The sequence below is a fragment of the Protomyctophum parallelum genome (genome assembly GCF_964188405.1).
Source record: "Protomyctophum parallelum genome assembly, chromosome: 12".
NCBI lineage: Eukaryota > Metazoa > Chordata > Actinopteri > Myctophiformes > Myctophidae > Protomyctophum > Protomyctophum parallelum.
This window is the reverse complement of record NC_139712.1, coordinates 37,545,629-37,563,569: the sequence shown is the minus strand read 5'-3', so window position 1 is coordinate 37,563,569 and position 17,941 is coordinate 37,545,629. Positions and strand designations below refer to the sequence as shown.

The window sequence follows — 17,941 nt, the reverse complement described above, 5'->3', positions numbered from 1 at the left end:
AAAACAGTAAAAAGTAAATCACTTTTGTAAAACTTTTGATAATAAAATACTTTGAAACATAGTTTTTTTTTGTCCAGCTCATGAATGTAGCCTGTGATAGTGTGATTAGTGAGTAACAAGTAAGAAGAAAACAAAAACAATATTAACCCATGGTGCATGAATGCCCCACCACTATTGTGTCGGGTGGGTCCATCGTAGATCATGTTATTCCGACCAGTTCTTTTCCCCTCCATCAGGCTGGCCAGGGGGAGGTAGTTTAGAGACCAGGATTATATGTTTTTTGTGAGGGTACCTACCCTATGGGGCACGGAGAGAACATGCAAACTCCACACAGAAAGGCCCTTTCGCCAACCCCGTCTCGGGTATGGGCACTGATGACGCGGAGGAGGGAACACGCCCCCATTGCCCACAGCGGGAATCGAACCCAGGACCTTCTAGCTGTGAGGCGACAGCACTACCGACTGCCACCGTGCCCCCTCAATTCTTTTTAACCTATTTTAACTAAAATTCTAAAACCTTTATTAAGTTTCCTCTTCCTTGCGTCATCTGTCTAAAATTGATGTTGTAATATTGTTTTGTAGTCGACAGGCAGGAACAACAGGCGGCAACTTCCTTTTCCCTCTCAATAAATGCTCTCGTAGCCTGTAGCGTTTATTGAGAAAAATCGGTTTGAGGGAAAAGGAAGTTGCCGCCTGTTGTTCCTGCCTGTCGACTACAAAACAATACTACAACATGACGTAACAATATCATCCGCTCCCGACAGGATCATATACCTTAAATGAAATGGTGCCCAGGCTAGCTCATAACAAACATTATTCATGAACAATTGAGACCTTTTGTAAAGTAATCACTTCTGGAAAATAACAGAAGACATATCACAGGTTGTTTTCTAATGACTTTTCGATGTGCACAGAGTGCACAGTATATCATTTTATCTGATGATCTAAACAGCAGCAGACCATCGTTTCTGGCTCCAAAGTATCGCAAGATTTGGCTTCCAGACAGGAAACGGTGGGAAGTCTCACGATACTTGGTGCATTCAGAAAGGTACTTTGTGCTCTTTAGATACCATACCTCTATAAAAATTACACAGTGTACACATCCAATAACAGCAGACAATAATGTGTTACATGTCTTCTGTGATTACTTTACAAAAGGTCTCAATTGTTCATAAATAATGTTTGATTGTTTGTTCATGAGCTGGTCACTGAGGTCTCATTGACTCCAGTGCATTCCACTTCACTTCCTTCTCAGAGTTGAGACCAGCAAGTTGTACATGCCCAAATTTGTGCATGTACAACTTCCTGGTCTCAACTGCGCATGTTTATTTCCTTCCAGGGAGCAACATGGCGTCCACCGTACAGTCTTCGCTCCTCGTCCTCTTTAGATAGTCCTTGCGGTATACAGGGAAGTGAACGACAACGTGCATGCGTGAAGAGCAATTAAGGAATATGGTGCAGAAGGAGAGGCCAACTAAAAAGAAATCTGTTGGTTGGATTAGTTATGACGTTTCCACACGTCCTACGGTCTAAATGGGTTAACAATAAAGATAATTTGTGTTGGCACCGTTTGTTTTACATCATCATTACATCACATAATCAACATGAATTATACTTTAATATATTAGCGCCCCTCACTTCACACGGGTGTGCTTTATCTATTGAATAATGCTATTGTGTACTGAAACAAACACAGACAAAAATGTCTGTGATAATGAACACCTTCATTATAGCGTATGGACTCCATGTTTCATCTGTTGTGCACATGTAGTGTGTCTTCCATTTCAGTGGTTCTCAAACTTTGTGATGTCAAGGATCCTACAATTTCGTGCCAGGGACCCCATACAACATTTGCCTTGTTGAGATGTGAAGTTTTCGAAATTGGAAATATGTATCATATCATTCTAGCAGTAGCATCAGCGTAGAGAGTGATAGGTATAATCCATTGATCCTTATTCACAGCAGGCCATCATTTATCCTGTCTGGTTCTTAGTGGATATGCAGACTAGGATTCTAGAAAGATTTGTGAAGTGCAATTAGGGTGTACTGGTTGAAGTGATTGGTCCTTTCCTATTCTGTAGCTGTTTTCAGTAACTGAACATTAGAAAATAGCCGATTTGCAAGCTATAGAGTGTGAGCCTGTAGATCCTATAGACCCTGTCAATGCAGTATATAGGGTTTAAGTGGTTATGGTGTTTTAAAGTAAATGCTACAGTAAAAGACCAGCATTACTTGAAATCTCCAATTATTATTTTTGTCTCCACCAGGCCGAAGGCATGGGGAAAGAGTATGTTTTGCGCTCCGTCCGTGTGTGTGTGTGTGTGTGTGTGTGTGTGTGTGTGTGTGTGTGTGTGTCCATCCGTCCGTCCGTCTGTCCGTCCGTCTGTTACCAGCTAATCTCCGGCACCGTTGGCCCGATCCATGCCAAACTTTGCACACACACTCCCTGGATGCCAACCACGAACCTCTGCCCCAAATATTCCTCAACGACCTGTCATAGCGCCACCATGAGGCCGATTTAGGCAAAACACATTTCTGTAGAATACTCATACACATTTTATCCATACATCACACAATTCGGTATACACTATCTCCATAGTCATGTGATCAACACGGATCTGCACCATTTCCCATCTACCATCCTGATTGGCTAAGATTGGCTTCCAAAGCTCACATGATTGGTCCGTTTCGAACAAAATGCCACAAATCACAAACGCAGTGTGCAATTTCCGTGAAATTATGCACGCACATTTCCACTAGGCCGAGGATGAATAAAATCCTGGTGGAGACCTGTGCCCAGAAGGGCACTTTTTCTAGTTTTAAGATTTGTTTTGGGCCTTTATTGATAGGGAACAGTAGTCAGACAGGAAAGGGGGAGAGATGGGGAGTGACACATTGCACACGGCAAAGGCCATCGGGCTCGGGAGTCAAACCTGCGGCACGCCGTCCGGCTGGTTTGGCAGCCTAGGTGCCCAGACGGTTGAGATAACCGTCCGGGCCCAGTAACCTATTACAAGTTACATTATGAATATACCGTATGTGAGACATAAAACAACAGGGCATCGGTGGTGTACACGTAAGTAGTTTTTGTATTTATAAAGCACCTTTCAAAACATTATAAGGTGCACAATAAACCACAAAATGAAACAAAAACGTTAAAAAAGAGCAACATAAGAGCAATACAATAAGAAAGCAAAACAAGATAAGACATCATAAAACGGTAACTGTCATTGGTCCGACGTCCCGTTAGTCAGACCATGTTAACCTAACCCTAACCTCACAGGAAGCCATGGGTGACTTTTAACCCGCAGGACAGCTTCGTTGTAGCCCGCCACAGAAAACAAAGTGTATTTTAAACATTAATTAAACATTAAAAATCACACCAGTGTGAACCAAGTGGTGCAACTCCCATCTATTGGTTCTCTGTATCGTTCCAATTTGTATCATTCCAATTTCTTCTCTGTATCGTTTCAATTTCTTCTCTGTATTGTTTGCGTCCAGCAGGTGGCAGCCATGTCACATACTTCTCTCGTTCCAATTTCACGCATGCGCACACCACTCATGTTCATGGGTACACACAGTAACACACACACAAACAGGCACACGGACATGGGTACACACACAAACAGGCACACGGACATTGTAAGCTGGATGTAGAAGTGGTTGCACCACTTTAAAAAGTAGTACTTTTTTCCACCACTTGCACTCATGTCCTCCTTTCTTTCCATTGTCCCTCTCAGATTTCCCTGCACCTCTTTGTTTGATTAGTAGGGTATGGTGTACTCACACTGGTCTCCAAGAGCAGCCGTTGTCAAATGTCAAACAGTCGTTAAACACTTAAGGCAGCAACCAGCCAGGCATCTGTCATGATGAGATCTGTGCTAACAAACCATCAAAGCTGGCAGGTATCCATGCATTGTTTAAACTCCTGAGGGGGGGGGGGGGGGGGGGTGCGTGCGTGCGTGCGTGTGTGCGTGCGTGCGCGCGTTGCATGGAGAGTGTGCATTCATTGTTTTATGTGCATTTGTCAAGTTGATACACTGCTGTCTTCCTGGTGGGGTTGAGTTGTGTCCATGATTCCATGATGTGTAGATGACATGTCAGTCAAGAAGACACACTTCCCATCATGAACCAGAACAAATCTTTGCAAGCATGACACAGACTTGACTCTGAGCTCACGACACAAACGCCCCTGAAGCAGAATACACAGTTATGACATGGACATAATAAATAATAGATATACAGTATATGAACTCCTCATAGGGCAGAAACAAAATAATACATTTATCACATGCACAGGATAATGGATTGCCTTATATGAACCCCTCATAAGGGATAATCTGAAGATACACAGATATTAAACGACATGATCTTATTACATGATTATGAACCCACATTGAGTGACATGTTGACAATTGAAGACACTACAAAATATAATGCTACTACGGGAGGAAGCTGAAGAAGTGGAGGGAGTTTGTTCACTGCCTCTGATGAGGTGTCATTTGTGGTCTGAGTGTGTAAGCGTGAGCATCGGTCTGCTTAAATAGGCCATGTATTTGAACTAGGGCTGTCAAAATAACTGAGTTAACTGAGTTAACTTAATTAACTAGTTAGTTAACTAGTTAGTTAATTAGATTAAATACTTTAACGCAATTAATGCATGCTTAGATGACCAGCCCCATAATCCCATCCAGTCTGTACTAGTCATCGCTCTGGTATCTGATGGCTGATAGATCCAAACAAGATGGAAAGCGTACCTCCCTTGATTGGACTCTTTCAAGTCTGCACTGAGACATTTGAAGCCTGAGGCCTCATACACACATAAAGAACAAATGTTCTGTGCTCTGCCTGTGTTTGATGGCCGCCTGAATACTTTTCCAATGGAATTCACATGGTTTGACCAAACATTTGTGTTTGATGGAGGGGAGGGGGGCAGAACACAGCCATCAAACACAAATGTTTGGTCAAACCATGTGACTCCTATTGGAAAAGCATTGTGGTGGCCTAAAAAAACAAAAAAAAATACCAAATATTTCTTTGATCGGTGTTTGATACATGTAAATGAGGCCTCAGGCTTTTGGCAATTAGTTTGTTGTTGATTTTTTCTGTATTGTAAAGCGTCCTTGGGTTTCTTGAAATAGTCTAGGACCTGGCTAAGATATGTATGCACTTCATTTAGGAGAGAATATCTCAATTGTTCTTGGCTAATATGACCCCCGCGAACAACTTGGGAACTGTGAATAATTCTCTATCCGGGGCGAAATACCCCGAAAATGACCACGCCCCTTTTAAAATGACCGCTAGTTCAAACATGGCTCTATTGTCTAAACTGTTGGAGCTACAGATTTTCTGAGGTGCTCAAAATGTTCAGAAAACTCATGTTTGTTGAATCCGTGCCCGAGCCAGAAACCCTCCAGGTCATCATAGTGGCCACATCCAATATGGCCGCCAGTCCGCCACCTGAAAAAGGTTTTGTCTACAACTTTTGAACCAGATGAGCTATGAATGAAAACTTGGTGTCTAAATCATGTTTTTTGACAATTGGAAACATTTTGGAATGCATTTTCTGTATGACTTGGTGTGGCTGAACCTCTATTTTACCAGAGGTGGACAGAGTACAAATACGACCTGTTCAGATTTACTCCACTACAAGTAAAAGTAGCTCAGTCAAAATGTTACTTGAGTAAGAGTGAAAAAGTATGTGCTATTAAATGTACTTAAGTATTCAAGAGTAAAAGTTAATTCAGGCGGACTGACCACTTGGCGTACAATATGCCGGTGGGCCAACCAATGAATGAACGCACGCACGCACACACGCGCACACACACACACACACACAGCTCACATCATATGTAGGCTACTTAAGAAAAGTATCTGGTGTTAAGATGTATTTAAGTATCAAAAGTAAAAGTATTAAAGACCTTTTCATGGTACAAAGAAAAAAAACAGCCAGACATGTTGTGTACTTCTCTTTCCTTTCAGAATAATGCAGCTTCCAAGTACCGATACTTTGTAGCTATTTGTATACCAAAGCAAGAATTCTCCTTCTACATCCATTAGCTAGTTTCTACATCCATTAGCAAATGTCTCCATTTCCATCCACTAGGTTCCATCTGTCCTTCAGTGTCCTGGGCTGAATGAAGGTCTAAAGGTCCCCACACACCGAGCATGTTTTTAGGATTTCTAGTGGCGTTTCTCCATCAGTTTTCCAAGAAACGCGTCCAGTGTGCAACCACCTTTTCTCTCCATTATTGATTATAATGAAGCACATCATAAGAGCTTGTGCAAGAAAGGGAAAGAAATACCATTCCTTAATACGAACATGTAAGCTCTTCACCATGCTAGTCTGCCTCCAATATTTCATTTCAATTAAATTCAATGGGCTCTTTCACTACATCCATAAATCTTCTCTTTGGTCTTCCTCTAGGCCTCCTGCCTGGCAGTTCCAACCTCAGCGTCCTTCTACCGATATACTTACTGTCCCTGTGTCCAAACCATCTCAGTCTGGCCTCTGGCTTTATCTCCAAAACATCTGACATGTGCTGTCCCTCTGATGTACTCATTCATGATCCTATCCCTCCTTGTTACTCCCAGAGAGAACCTCAACATTTTAGTCTCTGCTACCTCCAGCTCTCCTTCCTGTCTTTCTGACTATCTCTAAAACATAAATGTGTAAACTACAGATGTAATTGTATTGAAACAAGAGAATAATAGTTTAATAATTTATGCTGAGCAAAGTCAAAGTCATTTAGTCATCTAGCCGTAAGTAAAACAAATTGTCAGATAGTCGCCATCTTTGAAATATGCAAAATAGAGGTTCAGCCACACCCAGTCAAAAAGATGATCATTCCAAAATGTTTCTAATTGTCAAAAAACATGATTTAGACACCAAGTTTGCATTCATAGCTCATGTTGTTCAAAAGTTCAAGATAAAACCTTTTTCAGGTGGCGGACTGGCGGCCATATTGGATTTGGCCACTATGATGACCTGGAGGGTTGCTGGCTTGGGCACGGATTCAACAAACATGAGTATTCTGAACAGTTTCTGAACGGTTTAGAAGATGAGTGTTCGAAGTAGTGGTCATTTTAAAAAGGGCGTGGTCATTTTCGGGTATTTCGCCCCGGATAGAGCATTTTTCACAGTTCCCAAGTTCTTCGCGTCATATTAGCCAAGAACAGTTGAGATATTCTCTCCTAAATGAAGTGCATACATATCTTAGCCAGGTCCTCTACTAAAAGGCACTATATAAATTCAAGTTGTTGTTATTATTATTATTATTATTATTATTTTATTCATTTGGGTCGGTGCGATGCACAAATTATTTCCACATATGGAAACACGCAACTTTTTTCACCACTGCTTATCAGATGCGCTCCATCCTCTAAGCTCGATCTCACGATTGTTTTGTTGTAACTGGGTTTTTCCTGTGTATTCTGGCTGCATTCACAATGCATAATATAACAACTAACTAGAGTGCTGAGCTCTCAGCCTACAGCCAGGCTCATCTACACATTCCATTATCATCGTCTGTTGAGAAAATCAATTTATTTATTTGTAGAATTTATGCAGTATTTGGAAACTTTAGTTATTTTGCCAATGGTTTGCTTTTCTTCAAAGAGTCATGTGGATTTAATCTAATTTCAGGACCATTTACGGTTCAAGTTCAACCATAAAGTTCCACATTTTGTAAATTTTGTAAATTTTGTAATATTATCATATTAGTGTCAACAACATTTGGCACCATACTCTTAGGCTGTTGTTAATGTTTTGCTGCAGAGTTTGTAATTAGTTTTTGTCACTTATGTATTCAAACAGATAAAGCAGTTGGCACAGGCAACTGACTGTATCAAAGCACATGACAGTCTGTTTGGAACACAAAGGGAACACATTTCACTCCCTCCCCACCCTAGTTCCTGCACTGTAAATCTTCTACTAAGGGCTCATCTTTACTTTGCTCAAAGGATACTTTCATGCTCATTAAAAATAAGGTTACCAAAGGGTCTGACCACCACAAGTTCCCAATCTGTCAGTCTTCCTCTGAGCAGATACTGTAAAAAGCTACCTTGCCTCCCAGGCAGTGGCTTTACTATTATTCAGGCTATGGGGGAATTTCTTCAATAACAGCTTGCAGATGGTAGATGGTATCGTGCTGGAGTGCCCACCGGTGGCTCATAGGAGTGACCAGACACCAATGTTGATTTTGTCAGCAAATTAAGTTTTAGTCTTAGGGCCCTATCTTAGGGCTGCACTACCCCGCTATTCATTATGCCGACTGCGTTATTTGTGCCTGGAGGTGTGGCCGTGGCCGTTTTGTTACGCTTTCCCTAAAATTGCTATCTTGCCCACGCACCGTTGGGAAAGTGTCTTGCTCACCAAATTTGGTGGCCAAATTGAAAAAATCACACCTGTGTTAACTGAGTGGTGCAACTCCCCTCTCCCCCTGCCTCTCTCTCTCTCTCTCTCTCTCTCTCTCTCTCTCTGTAATTAGCACTAGGCAGTGCAACACTATCTCTCTCTCTGTTTCTGGCACAACAGCGCCACTTTTGCCCCTACTGGTACTCATAGCCACACACATGGCCACACACATAGGTTAACACGGACATTGCTGTTCCTTGGAGTGGTTGCACCACTCAAAAATGCTGGAAGTAGAAGGTTCTTCTGGGTGCTTCAAAACGCCACTGAGCAATTTCCACTGAAATGAATAGCGGAGGGGCGGCGCTGTCGCTCCGGTTCAGTCTCTATCCTTTTATTACTCTATGGCACAAAGGCACAACATTCAGAGGTCTCCTCTCCTAATTCTCCATGAATCTCTGTCATTCTAATTAATATTGTCAATTCCTTGTGTCTACATAAGAAGAAATAAGACAATTTGTGCCACACATTGCCATGTGCTCAGCCTCAAATTACACACTTTAGTTAAACAATTGCATAGGAAATGAACAACAGATTGCAATAATATATTCTCCATAATTAGTAACATGTGTGACTGTGTCATGTGTGACTATCAAATGCGTGATTGATACGTTTGATTTTTGCTTGATATTGTTTGATAGAGAGATTTCACCGATTTACGGGTATATATCTGCATGGCTATTGAAAACCTCAAGGGATGCAACCGTGAAGTATTTACCGTGCGACCACTTTGACTTGAGATTTACAATGCTAGCACTTTTCAGTAGTATAACAAAAAACATCACATGGATGCACCTGGGACGTATCCTCAGTGATGTATCCCAAGGTCATCGGGGTTTCGGGTCTTGCAACATCAGAGCTACCAACCTGCACACATTTTGTGTACCAACCACGCAATTCTAGGCTTATAGACACCTAGAATTGCGTGGTTGGTACACAAAATGTGTGCAGGTTGGTAGCTCTGCAACATCATACCCCTCACTCAGGCGACCCAGCTGGGAGTGATCAAGTCCCGACTTACGTCCCAGTAGCTACCCTCAATCAGTCCCATTAGGGAAAAACCAGGGGCACACAATCCGTTGGAACTACTCCAGAACTACTCTGCCAGGGCTGGGAGGTACACTTCTGGCACATGGAGGGACTAGGCTCTGTGGGTTGTCTCCTGTCCGGGCCCCTCCTACGTCTCACCAGGTCCACTCCTGCTCTCACCAGAGCGAGGACCTGTGCGTTGCACCAGAGTCCCAGCACCAGACAGTTCATTCAGGAGTGGTGGGCAATGGTTCCGCAGGGTCATGGTACTGCGGTTCCGCTTGCTGCTTGCATGGCCCTCCTAAAGGCCTCACCGAGGGTTGTTGGGCTTCCTCCTCACGGAGGACACAGGCTGGGGCGCTAACCCATACTGCTCACCTGGTTGCCGTCTACATTCCGGCTGTCACCAGTCTCTCCGGTGGTCACCAGACTATACCTGGTTGTCACATAGTCTAACCATTCCTATGAGTCACTATAAATAGAAGAACTATAACAAAAAACATCACATGGTTGCACCTGGGACGTATCCTCAGTGATGTATCCCAAGGTCATCGGAGTTTCGGGTCTCGCAACATCATACCCCTCACTCAGGCGACCCAGCCGGGAGATATTATAGTACATTGTGGGTTGTATATTGAGATGGCAGGTATGTGACATTGAAGGACAAATCAAACATATGAGACACTCTGACACTTTATTAGAACACAAAGAAAATCGCTACAGCCTCAGTAATGGACCAGTGAAATGAGGGATTATGATGGGATTATGGGGAGGGATTATGATGATTATGATTATAATGATTATGATGAGGGATTATGATGCCTCTCATAGGGATTGCATTGGCAGCTGCAGTACACCGTTGAAACGGACCAGAAGTGGGGCCGCAGTCTCATTTGGGGGCGTGAAATTTGTAGTCCACGTGTGTCTCTATTGCCTAATAAAGGGCGAGGTCGCGCATCATTGCGATGTCAGAACATCATTGCGATGTCAGAACAGGCCAGCTCCATATGGAGCATCTAGGGGTGATCTGGATTTGGGCCCTGTCCGGAGCCTGGGCAGAGGCCTTTGTGCTGGTTCTGGACAACTGGAGATCCGACGAACTTGACACCGGGGACTGCACTCCCTGTGGTGGTGTGGAACACGTGTGTCAATCACAATTTATACACCAAATCCAAATATATCCCAAATATAAATGTATTCCAACTCAATGGCTCTTCCAAGGGCAGAGGGAGAGGGCATACGATTGCAGTGGGGATAATGGCTTGCACAGTCTTTTCTTAAAGGCAATGGCATCTGGCCACAGTAATTTGTTTTAATATTGTAACTCCCAAACCACACCTATGCATAATGTAACAGTTAGGTGTTTTAGGGATAAAGGCTGGTTTCCAAGATAGCAACTTTTGCGGGGGAACGCCCTTTGCACAATGCGAAATCCTCAAATAGTGGCTTTAGCGAACTCAGCCCAAGATGAGGCCCATATCTTTTGAATAAAAGTCTGTTTAGTTTTAGTCATATTTTAGTCATGTGAAATGTTTTAACGGGTCCATCAGCAGGCGCCCTGGGAGGTACTTTGTACACCGTAGTCGACACATTTAACAGCACGTTGTGTATAATAGTGTTTTTGTGTCACAATTACCATTAACTTTGTTTACCTGCCTTTAATGTGCTTTTAAAGTGCCTTTAATGCCCTTAGTGCCCTTCATGTGGTGTTTTACTATGAACCAAATGTTCAAATGTCGTACTTTCCTCAGCTGTGAATCACTCTGTCCAAGTACAGAGTTTTCTGAAAAGCTGAGAAATGAATAAAAATATATAGCAACATCTAAAACGACCGGCATGAAAGGTATAACGCCGCCGCTCGCCTCCTCACAGGCACAAATGGGTGGGACCATATCACCCCAGTCCTCGCCTCCCTACACTGGCTCCCTGTCCGCTTTACGATTAATTTTATGTTTTTGAGTGGTGCAACCACTCCAAGGAACAGCAATGTCCGTGTCCGCCTATCTATGTGACGTTAACCCACCCATGCGCCTATGTGACTGTGAGCACGAGTATGACTATTAGTACCAGTAGGGGTGCTGTTGTGCCAGAAACGGAGAGAGAGACAGTGCACTGCAGCACTGTTGCCTGCTAATGAGAGAGAGAGCCATGGCCAGCAGCACCTCATCACACGTGCATTCATTGTACCACATCCCATTTTATTTATTCTTTTCATAAAAATGACCCGACCCTGGAAACCATTTATATGTGCATGCGATGTGATGTTTGAAATTAAAACAAATGAAAAAAGCAGTGCTGGGTGGGTATTCCCATATCTGCAGAACACGCGTTGTGCTCAAGAGTAATTTCTTTGAGTATGTGATTCTGTGCGTACTCCCGCCATCATGCTTGTGTGTAGAACTATCCCTGAGCCCTCTCAACCTCCATCCATTGGATTCTGCTGCATGCAGAGCAGACCACGTGGCCCTTCTTTTGGCCATATATCTCTCACTCTCTGATGTATCTATTATGACATTTTCCCCCTGCCTTTCTCTTCTGTGTGTCTGTCTGTCTGTCTGTCGGTCGTCCTTGACAGTTTTATCTTCATTGACCTTTTCAAGCTGCTCTGTGGTCTTACACTTCTGCATTGACCCGCGGGCTCTCTGCCAGCAACTGTCAGCTTGAGTTTGTCGCGGCGCGTGTTGACGCAGATAGACATTGACTGCAGCAGATTAGTCACTGGTCCACTCTGCACTTCTATGCCCATTTGCAAGATGTCTATGTAGGGGATGGAAGGATCTCTGGGGAGATGGGGGCTCTTGGGTGTTTTCTTTGGGTATTTATTAGTTTATAAGTTTATTGAGAAAACAAATAGAACATATTTGAAACGGAGACCAACAGTATGTCATATTGATTTTGTGTTTTTTGGTAGGGATGGCTTTAGAAATGCAACACTAACATTATGAGCGTTGTGGATAGTAGTAGATCTGTAGTATGTGTACGGTGTCCACTTGTAACAACAAGTGAAATCCCGGGACACGAGCGCACTGCACAAACGCATCTGTTACATAAAGTGTCAAAGAAGAATCCCAAACACTTGCAATGAAGCAGTCTTTTGGAACATGGCTCACATCACAATCAATTCATCGTGTGTGAATTTCAACCTGAAAACTCTGCCTTTCCTGCAGGTACTGTCAGTGCAGATGTGCGTGGTGAACGAGATCGAGCAGGAGAGAGAGCGCTGCGGGAACGTCACCTCCGGGAACATCACTTCAGGTCATTTCTCTACTCTCCTATATTCTCACACGGTTTAGTGTTTTTAGAAAGTAATTTGGAGAAACTAGGGAGCGTATGTTTGTAATATTATTCATGAAAATATTATTTTACCCACAGTGAAATTAGCTTTTTTGTTCCCAAGAAAGCAAATATAGGCGGCCTGGAGCAAAACTTAATTCTGGGACTAATGAATTCAAATTCAGATTTAATTAAACTTTTTGTCCAATCTGGAGACTACAGTATGTGTCTGTCTGTCTGTCCTGTCTGGTCTGTCCTGTCTGGTCTGTCTGTCTGGTCTGTCTTGTCTGGTCTGTCCTGTCTGGTCTGTCTGTCTGTCCTGTCTGGTCTGTCTGGTCTGTCTGGTCTGTCTGTCTGGTCTGTCCTGTCTGGTCTGTCTGGTCTGTCTGTCTGGTCTGTCTGTCTGGTCTGTCTCGTCTGTCTGGTCTGTCTGTCTGGTCTGTCTCGTCTGTCTGATCGATCTCTGGTACCGTTGGAATTGTAGGTCACCAGAATTATTTGGATCATGACACACCTCACCACACAATACAGTATCAACTAGAAAAAGTGCCCCACAGGTCTCCACCAAGCCACCAGGAGGTTGTGGCCTCCTGGTGGCGCTATAATAGGCCAATGTGAAAAGGGTGCCATTTATTCATACGCCATTGATGGCAATTGGATGATTTGAGGCATTTTGTTCCAAATATGTGTTTTGCAAAAATCCACCCGGGATATAGTATTCCTCAGCCTATAGTAAGAAAATGTGTGAAAGATTTCACGTAAATTGCACGTTGTGTTCATGACTTTGAAAGCCAATTAGCCAATAAGGGCCTTTCTCGGCCCCACCTCCCTTTGTTACTTGCAAGCAAAGCATGCAAGTAATGTTTTTCGTCAGGTGCTGCGATGCGTATGTCCCGTAGCAGCATATGAGCATATGACGTGATGAAGATATGTACCAATGCCAGGGTATAATTGGTACCGTATCGATGTTTCAGTGTCGGGTGGATTAAAGGTAATGCTCCTATGTATACATGTATGTAATCTGACACCACTGCCATATCAAGCACAAGTAATCATTACGTCATACGCTGCCACGAGACATACGCAAGCAGACCGTGCAAGTAATGTTTTTCGTCATGCTACGATGCTTATGTATCAAACGACCCAAGTAACCACGGTATACCGCTAATCAACTTACAAATTACATATACATACTGTATATACATAGAGGGCGAGGCATTTCCTTTAATCACCCGACACCGAAAGATATATTTTATTACGTCACCATTGAGAGCCAGTTATACACTGGCAAAGGTACATATCTTCATTATGCACAGCCATGGCATACACATAAAACTACCTTAATTGGTTATTAATCACGTAAGAAGTCAATGTTTTTAAATCGTCCTACTTTGTCCTACACAAACATCAAATTCCCATTGACAATTGTACGGAATTTGACCAAAACAGGCCTATAAAACGTTCCTATCCTGGGAGTGTGATCCCTCCGTAAAGGAGTCCGATGGTCAGACACAATGTATATGAAAATCACTCGGCTGTTATTTTTTTACTGTGCTATAAAAACCAAACAAAGAGATGACGTGTCTTTTTACTTTTTATGCCTTTCACGCACTCACTCATACACAAAATACACATACAGATAAACCCTGAGAATGAACTGGAGAAAGAAAATATACAACGTGCCAGTCTGTGTAATATAAGCGCCTTGCTTTGGCCTAGTAAACACACTAGTCTATATTTCTTTGTCGTAGTTCAGCATCGGTAGTTTCAGCAGGTAGGTAATTTAACTGTAGGATAAAGAACAGATTGATCATGAGCACAGCATGCTATCGATAGTATGACTATTTAGATGGGATATTTGGAACAACGTTATATATATTGTGGAGTCTCGCCACAATACCACCAGAATAATGGGCGCGTTACTATGACAACCAGACAAACGCCGGCCTCGCCGACGCGCTCCGCCCACGGACGCGTCATAGACGCCATCTACTATCCCAGTGCGATCCTACACCAGCTGCGGCTAATGCGGCCGCCGCCCGATTAGCAATCAGCGACAGCCGCAACCTGTCAGCCGCGCCCTTTATAAACGCCAGTGGAACTTAGCCCTGACACTGGCTGGTTCACCCAAGAACCCTCGGACAATGTATGTCGGCAGCTTGGCGCTGGATGGTAAGTTCACACTCCTCTCGGTACCGGATCCCTCGACAATATCTAAATGCTCTGTTTGATTGTTTGTACCGCAACTCAACTCTGTCTTGTATTCCACTTCATCAGGCTTGTAGGAGTGGGGCTGAAAGCGCACACGGGAGTGTGTGCCCCCCATAGACAAGTGTCGCTTGGAAAACCGTGCATACCTGGAGACCCTCCTGACTCGGTTCGGGGACGAGTAGCAGAAGACGGGACCCTCGTATCCACCGGCAGACCACCGCACGTTAAGGTCGCAGTAAGACAAACGTTCTTTCACTATCACATGTTGTCTAAGAAGAGGCACTTACAGACGCTTGAGAAGCTAAGGATAATAAGAAGAATTGTGAATGAAGAGTACCTTGTTGATGTTAACTGAAGAGAAGACGTATAGTTACCTGTGTCACGCTAACCCTGAAGAATGTGAACGAAGAGGATATTGATGATGTTATCACAGAAAGTACATTCTAGTTAAAGTGTCACATTAGCCCTGTGAACGAAGACAGGCCCCTTTCTGTTCAGTTAAACCTGTAAAAGACTTTAAGTTGGCGAGAGCCCTACCTTACCCTGGTGAAAGAAGACCAAGGCTGTCATTAGAAAGAAAGACGCTGTTTCTGTTAACACATTGGCTGCTGTAACATACTGCTACGGCGGGCCCACTGTATAGAGATAAATCAGAATATAAGTACTTTTGTACCCACCTGTTGGCCGAGCCTAAGGGGCCCTAGGTTACCTACTCACCCGGACCCGAACCAAGTACTTTTACTCTGATTACTCACCTTTATGTATCCGAGTACTTCTACCCAAAAGTACTCTCCTGTACCCTGCGGATAGAGAAAGTCACTTACCTTTATACCTACCTCCGGGGGGGGGGGGGGGGGGGGCTCCTGGCGCCTCTGGAACCTGGAAAATAAGAAGAAGGAAAGTTATGGAAAAGTCTAGTTGGTAGATTGCCTAGACCGGAGTCTCAGGCCCCAACCCTGTACTTACCTTGTGCTCTGACCGTTGCTAACCACCCCTCTCATCCTCTGCAGTGTCGTAACCCTCCTAGGAGACCGGACTTCAAGAAAGAATGTTGTCTGATGAATTCTGATGTAAAATTGACTATTGTTTGACCTGAACTGAAATAAAACCAGAGGCGCCACCGTGCGTCTAACCCCTGATACTGCACTCTGAGTCCTGTTTCCCACCCGACCTCCCACAATATATATACATTTACTGTACGTACCAATTCCAGGTCTGATCTCCATCGGAAACTTTTCCACACTGACAAAACAAGTTTGGCGCATGCGCATAAACCTTTACAGTGCACTTCCCAGACAGCCGTTAGATGGCAGTAACACTCCATGTATGATTTATATATATATGTTTGTATTATTATATGATTGCAACTACACAACAATAGACATAGGGCTCCATCTTGCACCACCCTTATCCCTTATCCCTAAACTTATTTGCCATTTTTTACTATTTAAAAAAACCTTTTAAAATAGTTAATATAGTCGATCTACAAGCTCACAAGGTGTAGATGTAGATCGGCTAGTTGAACTATTTTAAAATGATTTTCAAAATAGTAAGAAATGGCAAATAAGTTTAGGGATAAGGGATAAGGGTGGCGCAAGATGGAGCCCTATGTCTATTTTCAATGGGAATTTAATGTTTGTGTAGGACAAAGTTGTGGACTGACACCAAAAGCTGGATATAGGAGCGCCCCTCAAAAATGCTTATATGTCAAATATTGATATGCGATTCATTTTGATGAATTAATTATAACTAGTCCTTACCCGTTGTGAGATATTTGCCCCCCTTGTGGCCGTGAAGGGTACTGCGCCCGGGTGCGTTTGTAATTGACTAATTAATTAATTAATAATCATTAATGTGTCAAATCGAAAAAAGGGCTCCGTTACACCCTCCATATGCATATGGTCAATGCCTGTGTGAAAAGTGGGAGCGATTTGTGCAGGCAATGAGGAGATAATGCTTTCTGACACACACACACACTCACACACAGACATTGTTAGAATTATAGTATGATAAAGCCTCAAATTAATTTGCTATTCTTTTTGTAACCGAGTCCCAGCCCTAATTATAACATTATTGTATTGATCTCAGAATGGATGTTACTCCAGTAGAGTTGTGAAAGAGTTTGGTCTATGGACTATCGCCCTATCATGATCATTTCGCCCCCATTACCTCATCATGGAGGGGGTGAGAGGAGTTTTCCAGGATTGCCTCCAGATTCCTCCCAGCTCTCAACTTCTCACCTACGCCACAGGTTTCACGCTGTCCAGTTTAGCACAATTTACAATTTACAATTTAGGCATTTAGCAGACGCTCTTAATCCAGAGCGACTTACATTTAAGCAAGAACAAAAGCATGGGAATACATCACATAAAAGCATTTATCATGAAACATGCGTAAGCTAAGAAGGTAACAGTGGAATATCTATATGATGAAACTATACATACACTATACATAATAAACTATACATATTCACTACTATGCTATACATATGTACTATGGCGTGCTATGACTATATACAATACAATTATAGTGCTGTCTACATAACATGCTATAAGTCTGTGTCAAATGCTATCTAAGCCAACAGAAATGCTATCTAAGGGGTTAGGGTAAGTGCTATGGGCCATGATGGAGTCTGAAAAGGTGGGTTTTCAGGCTACGGCGGAAGATTGGGAGTGATGCTGCAGTTCTGACTGCAATGGGAAGTGCATTCCACAGTTTTGGAGCCAGAAGGGAGAAGAGTTTGGGACGTGTGGAGCGTTGTCCCGGCGTTTTTAGTGAGGGTACTTCTAGTTTCCCTGCGTTGGCTGATCTGAGTGCGCGGGAGGGTTTGTAGGGTTCAATCATACTTGTAAGATATGGGGGAGCCATACCTTTGGTTGCTTTGAATGCCAGCATCAGAGTTTTGTATTCTGTGCGGGCAGCGACCGGGAGCCAGTGGAGGGAGCGGAGCAGGGGGGAGACATGTGAGAATTTTGGCTGGTTGAAGACCAAGCGAGCTGCTGCATTTTGGATCAGC

At 43.3% G+C, this 17,941-nt stretch overlaps 1 protein-coding gene across 1 annotated transcript in view; it reads left to right on the top strand.

The window, feature by feature from the left end:
* Nucleotides 1-12,623: 12,623 nt before the first annotated feature.
* Nucleotides 12,624-17,941, top strand: part of vipr1b (vasoactive intestinal peptide receptor 1b) — a gene marked incomplete at both ends in the record, with an annotated part of 43,560 nt that continues 38,242 nt past the window's right edge. Inside the window, one exon of the mRNA XM_083777776.1 lies at nucleotides 12,624-12,696. Within this exon, the coding sequence (XP_083633902.1) occupies nucleotides 12,624-12,696 (73 nt within the window). The remainder of the gene's footprint in view (nucleotides 12,697-17,941) is intronic.